Genomic DNA, 16,859 nt, shown 5'->3' with positions numbered 1-16,859 from the left:
TCACAGAAATGCTCAGTCTCATCTGTTCGGGTCTCCGGGGATCAGTGCTAATTGGTTGAATTCTCCCTCTTCCTTCCAGGATTTTGATTGGCTGAAAGGAAATTCTGTTTCTGAGATGAGACACTAGCCATGTTTCCATCATCGTATTTTTATACGCATTAGAAGAGGGTGATGGAAACGGCAAAATTCAAAAACTTGCTCAGTTTCGCAAAAACGTTTTTATACTTGCTTGTGGCTCGCTTGCTTTTTTCGAAAAAGAGTGCTAAGTGCTATGTGCTAAGTGGGAGATGGAAACACCTTTTCCGAATAACATATGACATAGCGAACATTTAACTCACAGCTATTGAGCTGATCAGCTGTTTCCACTCCGAGAGAAAAAGAAGAAGTTGTTTCCACAAGTCGGCGAGGTTTATTAGTGGTTGGCAAACAACTGGTTTTGTTTCTGGTTTGCGACCTCTACTTCTTCTACTCTGTTTATTACAGCCATATTTAACATATTCTATACTGCCAACTTCTAACAAAACGCGCCTCATTCACCTTTTCTTTTTTTTTCTTTTTTTTTGCGACATTTCAAAAGTTTGCTTCAAATTCAATTGACAATTTGAAGGAAACACAACTACTGTCTGAAGCAGTTTCATATGATCTTTGATAAAAGAAACTTTCTCTTTAATTCACCCTCACCATAGATTGTACTACATCAAAAGAAAAAAAACGTTTTGTTTTCATAAAACCATTTATGTAATAGAATAAAGAAGCCTCCATATACTAGGCACTTGAAAATAACAAAATGTAATTACTCACACTGAGGCGAGTTTTATAATAGGTTTACTTTGCAAGTTTTGTTTTTGTGGCTTTCTCTCTGGATGTTTCTGTCTCTGTCTCAGCCTTCTTATCCCCTCCATTTTATCTGTCCTTTCTCTTTCTGTCTCTCTGGTCTCTTTCTGCCTCTGGATTTTGTCATCCTTCCCCTGTCTCTAAGAGGATTTGTGATGTTGTGTAGTGAGAGACTGGACAGTGACTTCTTATCACCTTGACATATTAGCACACTCCCACAAACCCCTCTCACCCGCGGCTACACCTCGGCCACTTTTCCCTCTTCTTCTCTCCAAAATCTGAAGCTGTCATGAATCCTGGCCACTTAGTGAAGGGGCAGAGTTGCTAGAGCTACCACCTGCCCCCCAGATCTGCTCAGCGTGGCTGGGGGAGACGGGACCTGTTATTCCTCATAATTGCTGGTTGTCAGAAGCCATTACTGTTGGAGTATTTTAGCAGCGGCGCACTCGCAGGCCAGGGAGTCAGCTGGAGTAGTGGGAGGAGGTAGGCTGGCTGAGTGCAGATTGATAGAAAACAAGGCATGTGTGCCATCCGCTGTCACTTCATCCATCGTGCCAAATCCCCCAGGGGGCGCGTAGTATTTTACATACACACCCTGACCTGTTGTAGAAACTCAGGGGACCCACTAGGAAGACCAATTTACATGGCTGGATCGACCATCACCAGCTGGTCTGCTTTCCTGCACCTGGCTTCACTTCTCGCTGCATGGGAGCTACTGCCACTCCTTCTTAAATAATTAATTTCTAACTTATTTCTTATTTCCACAATGCTGTCATGAAATTGGCAGCCAAAAGGCAGGTGCTCATGCATAAAGTGCATCCAGACTTTTAAAGGCCAGTCTTCTAGATTTAGGCTTTCTGGCCCAGGGACTACATTTTATGAAACAAGTGTTAGTCAATTTTCCACATTTTGTGAGTGTGCTAATGTTTTGACTGAGCGATAATAAGTCAACCATCATGATTTTTCTACTTTGAATGATCCTACAGGTATGCCGGTATTACCAGATAACCAGTCTAATTGTTCGATAACTTGATCTGTGTGTTTGCTTTCTCTTTATCTAGAATGTGATTTTCCCTGGAGCTGGAGATGATGGCATCAATGAGTACAAGTCTGTCATCTACTACCAAGTAAAGCAGCCACGCTGGTTTGAAACAATAAAGGTGTGTCTCTCTCCTTATCCTGAGTAGTATTTTAGTCATTATTTTCCACCTGGACTGCAATACCACCCTTTGATATAATTCTCAAATCTATTATTCATCACAACACAGGTTTCCATCACCAGTCATTTGTAGAAGGAAGACTGTGGTGTCTAGTGAATATTCACCAATGAAGCTTTGAATCATAGAAAGATATTAAACCATACAGTTGATTAAATGGTTAATGTGGTGGCAGCAGAAATGTATAGAAATGTGAATTTATTTATCCATGATAGGACCACACCAGTAGTTTTGCATGTTTTTAGCTCATTTACTCCACATCACGTATACTTTACATTACAACTAACCCTTTTGCAAATAGTTCTACTTGCCATTGGTTTCCATTCATTTCTGTACAGTATGAAAATCTAGAATTTGGGGCTCATTCTGCTCCTGGTGTGTCTAAAAATCTGCTTTGTGAGTGCGGATTCATGGGTGTAGATGTCTCACATGGTCCCTTTCTGTCCCTTATCTCAGGTTGCTATTCCTATTGAAGACGTGAACCGGAGCCACTTGAGGTTCACCTTCCGCCACCGCTCATCGCAAGACTGTGAGTACAAATGTCAGCGTGTGAATAATCAGTTTTGCTGATGACCAGCTGCACAATTGGCTGCTAATCTATCCACAGCAAAAATAATGGAAGATATCCAATCCAAGCAGATGTGTTGCACGATGATTAATACTTTGAAGCTCACCCTTTGTCACATTAATCAGAGGCATTAGTCTGCCCCTGCACAAAGCAGTATCACGGAGTGGCTTGTCAGAGACTACAGCTGGGATGTGAAAAATGCCTGAGGGGACTCGTTTGTTTATTGGGACCAGTGTTTAGCTGAATGCAGCCAGTGTTGTATGTCCTTCTGTTTTTTAACATTCTTTTTAATTTCGGGGGTGTAGAGGGCAAGCAAGCCTGGTACTGGCAGCATTGCCATCCCATCTGCCTGCCACATGGCGAGACCATCCCTCCAGCAGCAGGAGTGGTGCAGGGAAATGGATTTTGGAGGGGTAATGGGAGTCATGACAGGTGTATATGTAGTAAACAATCAATTCATATGGCACGGAAAGCAAAATTGGGAGGCTATCCGTGCAAGAACGTATACTTTTTCCTTAGTAAAGTAATCTGCAGCTGCTGTCATCCTCCAGTTCCAAAATCCTTCAGCTCTGTTTGCTTCTCACCTGCATGCAGGTGGTTTGGAGGAAATGGCCCGGGCTCAGAGCTCAGTGCTGGCTTATAATCCACTTGGAGAGCCCACTTGTCATGCTTTGCACCTTGCTTCAGCAGCTAATGCTGTTACGAGGCATGCCTTTGAAACTCTGTGACTTGCTGTTATCTTGCTGTAACGGTTGCTTTAGAAACTGGCTCACCTTAAGTGACTGTGGGACTGCAGGGGCATGCTGATGCTGCCAAACTTTAACTTGTCATTGACAATTGACAATAGAGAGATATGTTAAAAAAAGGTGTAATGGCTTGCTTAAATGAATATGTGTGTAGTTCCCTGTCAGTGCCATAATAGAGACACCTGGTCATTCATGTCCCTGTTCAGATGAATCTAACTCTATCCAAGTTTCTGATTGTCTGCATCTGTGCAGGCATAACTCTTCGTCATCTAGCCACTTTCTGTTGTTTCTGCACTGAAGTAATCTCAGTAGTTGAGGATGAACCCACTGGCTGCCTGCAAACACTGTAGAAGCGATTGCATTTACCCCTCTGCTGGATCTAGCTTCTCCATTTTATCACCAGTAATGGAAGACAAGAGTGCCAATTGATGTGATTTATCCTCCCTATTACCATGTGTCAGACTCTTAATGTGTAAATAACTGTGGTCAAAACCGAAACAATAGGTAATGTAGGTTTCTGAAACTAGGAAGTTTACATGTGCAAACACACCACAGGGATACTCCAAACCCTGACCATACTAAGGATAGTGTGCCTGTAAACACACTTGTTATTGCCTATTCTGTAATCAGTTACTCCGTGATATAATAGGAGAAATACTTAACCTCTCTACATGTAAAGAGTTTTTGAAGAATAGCAGAGTAGAGATGGTCTGTCAGATGAAATTCTTTCACTTGTATGCCTTTGCTGTCATCTGCTTGTGTCCTTCTTGCTTCCTCCACTGCTCCTAGCTAATACTAAACTTTTAGTAGAAACACAGAGTGACAGAGCTGCTCATCAAGGCCACTACTATAGCTCATGTGCTCAGTATCTCAGCCCTCTGGTTCAGAATCAGGCCAGCTCTAACACTGTGCATCAGATTACCACTCCAACATTGTCAGGCCTCATCAGACTGATGGCTGCTATCACAGATGCTGCCGTGGCTGTAAGAGATCCCCGCCATCTTTTCACTTCTGTTTCATCTGTCATTATGCCACTACCTGGTGAATGGTGTAGAGGTAGGGTAGGCTTTAAAATGTGGCACAGTACACTCAACATAAATGTGAAGTGACAGCCCACCTTAGAGGTGGAAGTCTGCAGAACTTCCACACAAACTTGACTTTGATTTGCTCAAAAAAGTAGCTCTGTCCTGAAAGTGACCTTTTTTCCCCAAATGCAGAGTTTTGAACCCACTGCTCTCCTTAGGAAGTCACTTGTACATTTTTCTCAACTGGGTGGCATGCGTACAGTGTTTTCCCTCCACTGGTTCCTCTCAAGCCAGCCCAGCAATTATTCACCGGCGAGGCTGCAGGCAGCAAACCAATGAGGGGATTTATGTAGATAGAATGCGCAAGATACTTCGATGAATCATGTCTCCCTGCACATAAATTTGAGCTTGTTGATCCACAATGATGATATATGTGGCCCCATCCAAACGCTTGGTTACAGGACAAAGTCATAACTCTCTTGCTTGTTTATGCAGTGCTTCCCCTCAACACCCCCAAACACAGTCACACACACACACACACACACACACGTCATACACACAAGCAATGAGCATCTTTTCTCCACCCTAGCGGGATTATACAAACTGTTCACAGCTGCAGCCCTGAGAGCAAGTGCAAGTGTTTATTCATATGCTAACAGGAAGTGGGCACACAAGATATCTTAATCCAAACCTTGTTGCCTGAATATCAGTAATAAACTGTTAAAAAGTGGATTGTTCCTTTCTTTTGAAATTAGCAAATCTGATTTTTTAAAATGGCAAATCACATATATTTATATTATGATTAAACAATATACAGATGTTGGATATAGCAGCTTGTAATTAACTATTTATGTAATTGCACCTCCCACTTGCTCTTTACCTTGCACAATTAATTCACCCCCATGTACAATTGTTCTTAATAAAGTGTGTCTGCCTCATTTAAGGAAAAAAAACAACAACTCATGCACAGATACAGTCACAGTGTTAATATAGTCATCAGAAGGGGACAGTCATTTCTTGTGCCAACTCAAGACCTGACATAGGGCCTGTAGTGCTGAGATTTACAGTTGGGATTATCTGTTTTATTGCTGCCTTGTTAATGACTTGTTGTAAAGTCGGCCATGCCACATGGTTTACTGCAATGGAGCCTGTCTCTAACAGCTCTTATGTTGTCTTTGATTTCCTGAAGATGCACACTTTTCATATAAACACATACTGTATAAATATATACATAAGATTTGGTCTATTAGTTTGCAAATATACACAAAAAGCAAAAGTACTCTAATGTACAAAAACAGGAAAGTAAAATATGTATGAACACAGTCAATCTGAAATGTAAACAACGATCAACATCTCCTCCCATCTGGCTGTTTTCTGTCTTCCTCGTGATTATTTTCTTCCTCCCACAGCCAAAGACAAATCAGAGAAGATATTTGCCTTGTCCTTCGTGAAGTTGATGAGGTATGATGGGACGACTCTGAGGGACGGCGAGCATGATCTCATCGTGTACAAGGTAAATGTGAAATGTCCCATTACACAGTTGGAACTGGCTGCCTACCTGCCGGGTGGGCTCACACTACCATGAGTCACAAGTGAAAAATTGGCATGTCTTATTAGTAGCTGCCATAATAATAGCTTCACTGCCTTCTATGGAGAATTATGCAGTTGGTACGCATCAACCCCCACAGCGAAATGAAATTACTTTCCAATTAATGATACGATATGTAATGATACCTTTGCGTTACGGTGCCCATATATGTTCATTAAAAAGTTAATGTGGGAAAAATTCCCCCAATTAGATGTTTCTTTCTCTTATATTTTGCATTGCTGTTGTCAGTCAAGTTTGGTGGCAAAGAATTTTGTTATTACTCTCACATGCAATAACTGGCTTAAAAATTTAATTGAAAAATTTCCTTCAGTGATATACAAAGTATACACAAAGAATATGCATCTCAAAAAAACCCACAGTTATAGGACATAGCACTTCATTACAACATAAACAGCAGATATGGATTTCAATTATTCTGCAAAAATTAACAAGCTCCCTGAACTGCCTCAGTTATAAATTGTAAATTTGCTGATAAATTGACTGAGTCTTATCCTGGAAAACCAGGCAGAAGCGAAGAAGCTGGAGGACTCCTCTCTGTACCTGAACCTACCTGCTACAAAGCTAGAGATGGAGGAGAAGGGCTACTCCTCTACTGGGAAAAGCACCCAGAACCTGGGTAACTGTACCATCAGCAAGGACTCCTTCCAGATCTCCACCCTGGTCTGCTCCACCAAGCTTACACAGAATGGTAACAGCTTCTATACTTGAATTAACTTTTGTATCTTTTCCCATTCTATTCTCTTTTATCTTTTTATCTACAAAGTTCTTCTTCTGAAGCCTGAATTATGCTTCTACAGAGAAACGTGTAGTGTATTTGTCTTTGCGAACAGAGAGAAGGGTGTTAAGAGTAACTGTGGGTTGCAGAGGCTCAGAGAGGAGCCAATGTGCACACGTCCCAAATCTCAACAACACGTAGTGCAGACTTGTGCGTCATGTAAGGTCATTGATCCAACATCCTGTTAGGAAGTTATCTCTATTTTTTCTTTAAGAGTTTGGGTGTACTTTTTAGCATAGTACTGCCACAAGTGATCTTCTAGCAGAACATCGGAAACTAAATTCCTTTTCAAGGCACTTAATATTGTTGCCCATCTTGTCCCAAACATTTATGTTGATAAATTTATCATGGATGTAGTAGTTTGTTTACACTGCCACCAAGATGAAACCTGATTTATTGTATGTTTTCTTTACATTGTGGTTTACTAAACATGACACTGCTTCCTATTGGACACGTACCCCCAACCTATACAAGTACTAAAGAAAGACACACACGGACGTGTCCTAACGACACCTGTGTACGTTTGCCTATGTGCAGCCCAGAGAAGCATTAATTCCAGCAGTAAGCATTCTCACATTCACTTGTGAAAAGAGCTCTCACTAAATGTCTTTTAGCCAAGTAGACCCTGGATTCTGAAACCAGCTTTGGGCCACAGCCAAGACAGATTATCCATGCACAGTAACCATATATGACTTAAAATAGGACTCCGGGACCTTCACTCTTTCCACCTGGTCTTTACACGTGTCCACATGTTAGACATTTGCCCTCACTCAAAAGTTTTCCTTCATCCTTTTCTCCTTCTAACCTACTTTCTCTTCCTCAACTCTCTTCTATCAGTCAGTCAGTAGATTTCAGTCCATCTCTGTTGAGTGGACGACAGCTTTACTGCTGTCAATCTGGCGGAGCATTTTTTTTATTTCCCAGGGTGCTGAGAAGATCTACACTTATTAAACTAAGGAAATCCCCATCTCTGCCCTGTGGCTCATGGATTAAGTATTTTGGCCTCTTGTATTCCTCCAGCCTTTTATACATGTGTAGAAAAAAAAACAGTAAACTCTTTTGGACATGAAATTTCCAGTCTGTGTTCATAACACTGTGGTTGTCTCAGTGTGGATTGTGTGAAAAGCTGGTCTACTGTGTGTGAGTGGTCAAATAGCTCTGATTTCACAGTTACTCTAAACAGAACCATCCTAAACGTCTGCTTTGCTTTCCTCTGCGCCTGATGCATTGTGCTTCTTTGTTTTTGTTGGTATGCAGGAGTGAGTCACCATTTTAATTAGAGCCCAAATGAAAGCTTCCTCATTCCTCAATGTTTTTTGGCTACAGCCTGAAAGAGTGAGAATGAAGAAGGGACAGATTCACTGCAGGTTAACTTTGACTGGAATTGAAATTAATTGTTTTTACTTGACCAAAACACCCAGTTTGAATAAGGAGTGTAGCATGCCTTTATGTTTTTATTCATTGTAACGCAAAGATAATTTTAAATAGTCAAGCAAGGGCAGAGTGAAAGGAAATGCTTGGAGTGAACTGTTGAAGCAAATTGATGTTGTGTGTGGTCTAGCACTTTGCAGTCTTTTTGCAGTATTGGAGCGCTCACTGAATAATCCTTGTATATGCCTGAAAAAAGAAGCACTACAAACCTGTTTTTACCTTCTTCAGGTGCTAAATATGATACATTCACTTTGAAACTTTAAATCCTTCTTTCAGTTATAGTAAGTAAGATAAGATAAGAAGATCAGCAACTTGTTTGTGTTCTCCAATTTTTTAATTTTATTAAAGAATTAATTTCTTTTATTAAACTTTGGTCTTATTTTGTCAGTTATGATAACATTGCTTACCAAAATGACTGCTCTGATCAAGGAACTTTGCGACATCGCTTTAACGAACTCGATGGGGGAAGAAAGACGACACTCAGGACAATGAGACAATCAGACAGGTTGTAAACAAGCCAACAGTTTGGCCAGATTATCCAAACCACTTTATTTGGAGGTAAAGCTGAAAGCGAGCGCATCGGAAATGTCGGTGTGATAATAGCTCACTGCACAGGTAAACTGTGCATGCACACTACAGCAAGTACAGTTGCTCGAAGTTGAATCCGGAGTTAAGTCTGTAAATTATGATGGATGTTTACAACAAGCACTTTCATTAATGATTTTACATTTTTTAAGTTCACCGTAGTTTTCTCATCCAAATAAGTTTGGCCAACCTGGAGGTTTGTTTGAAACCTGCATGATCAGCAATGTTTCTGCATTCCTAGATCTCAGCAATTTATTTACTGAGAGGAAGAATATCCAAAACTTTGAAAATAAGACCCATTTTGTGATAAACTGGTATTAAACTGGAAGACCACGGCACTGGATTTCATCCATGTCATCACATAAATGGACCTAATTTTTCCATCAGTAAACAGAGGCGCTGCATTGTTGCTTTGCTAATGTGAATATGATGGACACAGCAGCTGAGGTTATAAACCTCAAGTAATGTGACTTTAGTGTCTCACCTCACATTACAGGACTGTTGGAGATGCAAAAGTTTTATGTCTTTTGCACTTATGGAACCATCTCAGCACCTTTTTTGTATGATTAAAAAAACCACATGGTTGTTGATCTTGATGTGCTGACATTTTGGAAACACAGGCTTTTCCTCTGACAGTGACTTTGAAGAAGAGCAACAGCTCTCTGTCTGCATCAGTCTTCAGTAGAAATCGTCTCTCTGCCATACTAATGTGGAGGCCTTATGTGACCTTGTGGTAAATCTTTGCTGTCCAGCAAAGACCTCCATGGGAGAAAAAGCAGAGATGTGCTCCCCCAGATGTGGCCTCGATAAAGATATAAATAAATGTCCATAAAGCCTCAGTAATGAGGTCACTGCAGACCCCAGAAGAATCTTGTTGTCAAAGTACTGCTGCATATATTGTGTGAAATAGGAGGGCGTTGCGCATTGTTACAGTAATGTTCCCTTTGAGGGTTATTAAGTTTAGTCTGCAGTGTAAGTTGTCATTTAAATACAGTCGTGTGTGCCCTCCTACTCTGCTCAGTGGGTGGTGATGTCAGTGGATGAGCAGCCTCAATTACAGAGGTAGAACCTACCCACACTGATTACACTAGATAGAGATGTAATGTTAGTAGCTCAAACCCTTGTGTAAACTGTAGATGTACAGTATAGAACATACAAATTAATCAGCATCATTCTCTCTCCCTATTTGTCCACCTTGTTTCCTTTCTATGCTTTCCCTTTTTCCCTGTGTGAGAGAGATGGGCAGCAGTGTGCGTCCTGGTGAGATGATTCAGTCCTATAGAGCAGCTCCACTGCTGATATTTACCTGGCACTTTATGGTGGAAATTTGCAAGGTACCAATAGGTGCTTGGGGATCCAACTGTCTCGTCACTGCACACTGAGTTTGATTAAACAGAGAGGTGTGTGTGCGTGCATGTGTGTGTGTGTCCCAGGATATGTCATCCCACGCCAAAGCTCTAGGAAAAGGTTTGAGTTCTTTTAATAAAGCAACGCAGAGCGAATCTATCTCTGACTGTGCCAGAGTCTGCCTGCTTTATTAAAACCTAGAACCTCTTTAAAACTCCCACCCAAACAGCTAGCTCACTAGCTAGTCACTCAGAAGATGTCACCTTGGACTCTGGGAAATTGTGATGACCATTTTTCACTATTTATTCAACAATAGTCAACATGTTAATCGATAAACTGCTCCATTCTGGCTCAATTCATATTAACCTCAACCTAACTGGTTGCTCACAAGACGTTTCTCCTGAAGACTTACTTGGGCAAGGGGGGGAAGAAAACGGCACTTGAATGCCACTTGCAACAGACTGCTTGCTTTATACACATGACACCTCATCCCTGATCCCCATATCTGAGATGAAACACTCTTTTTAATTAAGCTAGATTTATGCAGGCGGTCTCCCAGCGCTGGGAGCTCGTGTGAAGTGGCTTCTGGCTCTTCCCTGGGTATTTGCAGTGTGCTTCACTAAATGGAGGCTGGAGGAGAAGCAGAGATCTAATGACAGCAGAGCTGGGAGAGGACCTGGCCTGGTGAAAGATGTATTAACATCCTGTTCCTACCTTGACTGCAAGGAGAAAAATATTTAATGAAAAAATAGCTTTAGACTAGAGAAGTAAGATTTATACTGTGTGATGCTCATCTTACATCACTGTGTTGAAAAACCAATGCACTTTTAAACTTTCTAACCAAATACAAGGCTGTTACTATTAAAGAAAAAAGTACAAGCTATTAAGTGGCTGTGTTTGCTTGTAAAAGTGAACAAAAAATGCTCTTGTCAGGCAAGATTTACTGTAAACAAACATTCAAATGGTAATGTGAAGTCTTTTGCATTTCTGTTGTGCAGTGACAATGTAACCTTTTCTCCCAGAATTAATTATTCCACCACTCTCCATCTGCCAGTTTTGTAGCTTTTAAAATTCAGCTGCCTGCATAGACACCCATTCTCCAGCAGATGTTATTTATTGAAGGCATTCAGTGATTTTCTTGTAACTCCCAAGCAAACCAGAACTCCCCCACACCCTGCCTCACCGTCCCATGTGCTATAGACAGTGTGGCCTCTAACAGCAGTGCCCCAGTGGGACCTAGCTGCCTGATGATTTATTCTCATTTCATTCCGGTTGTCTCTCTGAGGTGCTAAACCGTCAATTTTCAAATTTTTCAAATGAGGGGATCCCTGGTATTTTAGACAGGGTGTTTTGACTGAACCCCGATAGGCTGTCAGGTTTGCAGATGATAGGCATCCATCACGCCGTCACCATGCTTGATTCGCTCTCCCATAGCCAATCAGGCATGGCAAACATAGAGAGGGAGCAGCCAGGGCCGAGGGTCCCAGGAATGCCTGAGTTCCAAAGAGATGCTCGGAGTCAGGTAAGTCAGGCAGGGCTCCTCATGGCTCCTAAAACCATGTTTCCCCGAGCTTAGCTGCTTTTTCTATGCAGGCTTTGGCAAATAATACATCATGAATCTGCTATAAGAAAGTTTCTCTTTCTGCCTTCCATCAGGACTGGACTGCAGCTGAGACGATTAGTTGATTAATCAAATATTCGATCAACAAAAAAAATTGTTGGCAACTTTTTTGACTTTCGTCATTTTTTTAAACCTGCAGTGCAGCATTTTCTCTCCTCCTTCTGGCAGTTAGAGTAATTACACAAACACTGTCGCCGCATGCTTATTATTGTATGCCTAACAGGTGAGCTCACCCCAGACTCATGTTCAAAAAATAGTGACAAATAGTTACAGAGAAATTTCTACAGTTCCAAGACAATAATCCATTATTTAGGTAAAGTAAATGTAATATCTACATAGCCTACTCCAAATATTTTACCAACCTGTCCAAGAGCAGTAACGCGACATCTGTGTCTGCCCTCAGTCCTGAGGAAAAACTACACCAATGGTTATCCGTGTTTGTCCTCACCATCGATCACTTTTTTTTTTTACTGTAATCCTTCCTCTGAACGCTGAGTTTCTTTTTTATCTGGAGCATCAGAAACTTTTCTTGGACGCTTCTTAGGTTTTTCCACCTACATTGTCGCTACGGTTGCTCCAGAGCCATGTAGAGAGAGAGAGTTGTGTTATCTCCATTTAATTTTAATTCAAGTGGCTTTATTGGCGTAATCATCATACGACAATCATAATAAACAAAATAAACAATTCTCAATAATAAACATTCTCTCCAATGGACCTTTTTTATTTTTTACAGCAATGGCAGATCATGGAGCTCTCTACATGGCTCTGGGTTGCTCCCATGGATATATAATGAGACCTTGATATGGCACTACCGCTCAACCTTGCTTACAGTTTTGCTGAGTGGCCACTCATGGTATTGCAGCCAGGCGAGCATTTCTCATTGGACTGAATAGGTGCCATCTTTGGGTCCAGCATCCAGGGCTTATTATACATCCATGGTTGCTTCCCCCTGCAGCTCTGGCAAACCCATCATTGCTGGTTGACGTAAAACGCATCACTACCTGTGCACCAGCGTGGGAATGTTACTTCAGACACCAGAATTAAAAACTCTGGTATACTGTGAAATACAGAGAGATTTACCTGGCGGTGATAGGCTTAATCAGCATTGTGCAAACTCTTTTGGCAAGGGCTTGAATGTAACAGACGTTCATTTATATGTAGAAGTCCCGCACTCCAGCTTTAAGCAAATGCTAAATATCCCTATGTCTAGCTTTCCAAATGTGATGATTTGCTGCTTTTCTCTGTTTTATATTGTTGTAAATTGAATACCTTTTGGGTTTTGGACAGACAAAAGAAAATATCTGAGGACATCAACTTGGGCTCTGGAAAATTGTGATGGGCATTTTTCACTATTTTTTAACATTTTATAGATGAATCAAGAAAATAACCAGCTGATTAAGCGATAATGAAATAAATCAGGAGTTGTGGCACTAGACTGAATTGATGCATTAAAAAAGTATTCCGGCAATTTAGTACAGCACTCCCATAAAGTTGGGGGACTCCAGAATTGAAAAATAATGGTCAAAATTGATGCAGCAGAGGAGGAGTTGTGTAATCACCAAGCTCAATACAAGCTGTGTTCTGTTTCAGTAGTAAACTGATCTTGATGTTGGTGAAGTTTGCCTCTAAACTGACTGATGTCTCTCACCACTCTGTGCCCCCACCTTGCTTACACCTTTTGAAAGATAAATGTTTTTTGTCCTTAGAACAGGTCTGACTGATGTTCACAGGGCTAGTATATACAGTGCCTTAACAAATCGACATGAGTGCATTTTTAAAGCTCCCAATTTAATAATCTGCCAAAGGTGGTCTGAACGAGCACTCCCTTGAGCGTGATTAATCACGTTATGAGTCATCCTCATCCTGCCTAAATTTATTTTTCATGATTAAAGTGAGAGCTCTAATAGAATGACTAACGTTGTATTTGGGAAAACTGACTTGTGTGTGTTTGTTCGTGTATGTGTGTGGGGTTGGTGGGGGGACGACATCTTAAACAAGTGACTGACCCCAACACTCATTAAATTTAGATGTTCAACTTTAATTGTCATTTCTCGCTGCCTCTCCATCTCTCTTCACGCTGTATTACCATTGGCACGATGAACTTACAGCTGTGCTTTGTGGTAATGACTTGGTTTTTGTTTTTTTCTTTTTTCAGTGGACCTACTTGGCCTGCTGAAGTGGCGCTCCAACACCAGCCTGCTGCAGCAGAACCTTCGTCAGCTGATGAAGGTGGAAGGTGGCGAGGTCGTCAAGGTCAGAGGGTGAAAGTCATCCTACACTGTGCTGATTACATTTTGTCTGTTGTCTCTGTTTTGATGCGTCTCAAAATGCTGGAGCAAAAACTAATGATTTTCTAATGACTTTCTTTTTTAATTTTTGTATCCTTGAAAATGTACCTCATCCTTTTCCCTGGATATGGATTTGCAAAAACAAAAAAAGATCTCAACAGCTGGTGACATAAATAATGCAGTCACAAGTGTTCCTGAAAGCTACAGCTTCTCAGCAGCAATTTCACAAATGATTTCGCTGCCTGTCAGAGTGAACAGGTTACTAGTGTTTTTCTTTTTACAGTATGTCTACAGCAAGGAGGGAGCACATAGCACCACACACAGCGTGCAGAAGGGGATGATGTGACCTGCTGTCAGAAGTATAGGCAGGCCCTTTGTGTGCTCAGTGTGGGGCAGATGAATAAATCACTCTCTACAGAAAGTTTTGCATGGGCTGGTTGGGGGCCTGGCAGATTGCAGTGTATCTGAGGAAGTCCTTCACCCAGACAGTTTTGATCAAGCCAGATAGATGTGTCAACCACAGCTGGACCAGTTCATTAAACCACGGGGGTGTGATTATTATTACCACCGCATTAGCATCCAATCTCTCCATAGCGCTCTGAGGATGTAAGTGTGCAATTAGATAACATTTTCCTCTTGGCATTTAAAAGACAGTTTATCAATATGGGCATATAGTGTGTATTAGATATTATGCACAAAGGTTAGATCATAGATAAATCCTGGGAGGTTTTGGTTTTGAGGTTTTCCAGTTGTGTTTTTATCATAATAGCCCCTTTTTTCCATCTCCCTTATGTGAGACTGTTTCTGAGTGAACAGGGCACTCCTCCCTCGTATCTGTTGTGTAGCCTGGCCCGCGTGAGATTGAATTGTGCTTTAAACTCCACATAGTGCACACTATGTTTGTTTCTCGTTGAGAACATGATGAATCTCATCCATCCTGAGATGACATTCCAAGCACAGTATAGAGCGATAGCTCTGTTTCCGACACTTTTACATCTGTTTTCACATTGCCTCAGAATTGGCTGAGTAAATGGAGCATGTTTCCCCAGAGAGGAAGGGTGTATATAGTTAGTGTTTCTTGAGGCACTGTTGACAGGGAAATTATTACTGTCTTCATAGAACTATATTGGCTCATGTTAACAGCTGTAAAGGGTGTGTAATGGGTAGCACATAGCATTGTCAGAGCAGGAGTTCACTTGCTATTTGGGTAAACCATACAGGTTATATGGGTTCATATTTAACATGTTTGCATTCATAATATTTGGGATTAGGACTTGACAAGAATTCAATATTATTGTTTATCACAATTCAGTGGATTGAATGAATAATATTAATATCAATATTACGATAATGATTTACAATGTATCACCCAGCTATAATTAGGATTGTATTTGTTCACCAAGTAGCATTAATGTCATTTATCACTTTAATATCACCAGCTGAATGTGAAATGTCCTTCCTGAAAGAAGAAAATGATTATCAGTTTTACTCAGTTTGAGTTGAATGAGCAGTGAAAGCAGTTTTGCCATTTTGCAGTGAGACTTTCCATATTTTGAGTGCCATGTTTTATTGTTGGCCTGCCCTAACATGCTGTGCATCTGTCATTCTAGTTTCTGCAAGACACTCTGGATGCTCTCTTCAACATCATGATGGAGAACTCTGACAGTGATACTTTTGATACTTTGGTGTTTGATGCCTTGGTAAGCAAAGAAGCAGGCAGTTGCAGTAGAGCAGAGGTTCCTATCAGTGTGAATAAACACTCAGATGCAAATGTAATATGTTGATAGATCTTTCATATGCTGAAACCCTTTTTTCATGGGCGTCTCTGCTTTGTGTTGACTCTTTTGATTTCACATCTGGGGGTTTGGGGTTTTTTTGCGCCACAAGAATGTAAATTCCTGTTTTCTGTCCTAAGCTGTAGCTCTAAACTACAAAGGGTAAACAACCGCTTTGTTTTTGTTCCTCGAGAGAACTGTAAACCATCAAAGTATCATAAGAATAATGAATCATCATAATAATAATTTCTTATGTACGGTATGTTTGTGCATGATTTATTTGTGCCATCAAGAATCAGTGATGATTGATGCTGATCAATGTGCATGGGAAGAAAACGGACCTCTTCATTTTGCTAGGGCAAACATGATTTGTTACAGGATGTGTTTAAAAGTGTGCCGAGTACACACCTTAACTCCCTACAAGAATGTTGAGGGTGTGCCAGGGGTATGCTTGGAAGAACATTACAGTGCAGTCCTTGTATTTGTATTTGGACATTCACAAATTTTGGTTATATACTTCAGCAGACTGGATTTGAAATGAAACAAAGAATATAGGGGTTGACTTTAAGCTTTAATAATATGATTTAATATATTTTTGCTTATAAAATAGTTACGATTTATACAGTTTAAGTTAGAAGTATGGATGTGAACTCTCTCAAACCCCAAAGTCAGTACTTTTACCTCAATCGCTGTCTCATTTTGCATCCCATTAGATTAGAGCCAGGACAATAGAAAATGTATCACTATCCAAATACTTACGGACTGCACTGTATATTGTATCTCCCACACTGTTCCCTGTTGTTCGTAAATAAGAGCTGGGCTCATCATTCACAGAAGGAAGTGCAGACACACTGCATCTTATGTGGTATCACTGCTGCATTGATCTGCATGAATCTGTAGCACCAAGGTAGCATTTTCATTACTGTTGTTTGTCTAACATTAAAGGTCTCATTTTCCTGCAAGATAGAGTGCGAGGAAGGCAAAAAGAAATTAGCCTGCAGAAATTCTGATAACATAACTTTGTCATGTATTAAATCT

General features: G+C 40.8%; 1 protein-coding gene across 2 annotated transcripts in view; it reads left to right on the top strand.

Annotated features, from left to right (window-relative positions):
• dock1 (dedicator of cytokinesis 1) overlaps positions 1 to 16,859 on the top strand; it is a 182,112-nt gene that overhangs the window by 37,498 nt on the left and 127,755 nt on the right. For both annotated transcript variants that reach the window (XM_044178135.1, XM_044178136.1), the window contains exons 15-20: positions 1,896 to 1,994; positions 2,508 to 2,580; positions 5,800 to 5,903; positions 6,504 to 6,687; positions 13,914 to 14,011; positions 15,657 to 15,746. In XM_044178135.1, the coding sequence (XP_044034070.1) occupies positions 1,896 to 1,994; positions 2,508 to 2,580; positions 5,800 to 5,903; positions 6,504 to 6,687; positions 13,914 to 14,011; positions 15,657 to 15,746 (648 nt within the window). The remainder of the gene's footprint in view (positions 1 to 1,895; positions 1,995 to 2,507; positions 2,581 to 5,799; positions 5,904 to 6,503; positions 6,688 to 13,913; positions 14,012 to 15,656; positions 15,747 to 16,859) is intronic.

This window comes from Siniperca chuatsi, linkage group LG20 (genome assembly GCF_020085105.1).
Source record: "Siniperca chuatsi isolate FFG_IHB_CAS linkage group LG20, ASM2008510v1, whole genome shotgun sequence".
NCBI lineage: Eukaryota > Metazoa > Chordata > Actinopteri > Centrarchiformes > Sinipercidae > Siniperca > Siniperca chuatsi.
The sequence above is the reverse complement of the archived record's forward strand: the minus strand, read 5'-3'. Positions and strand labels throughout refer to the sequence as shown.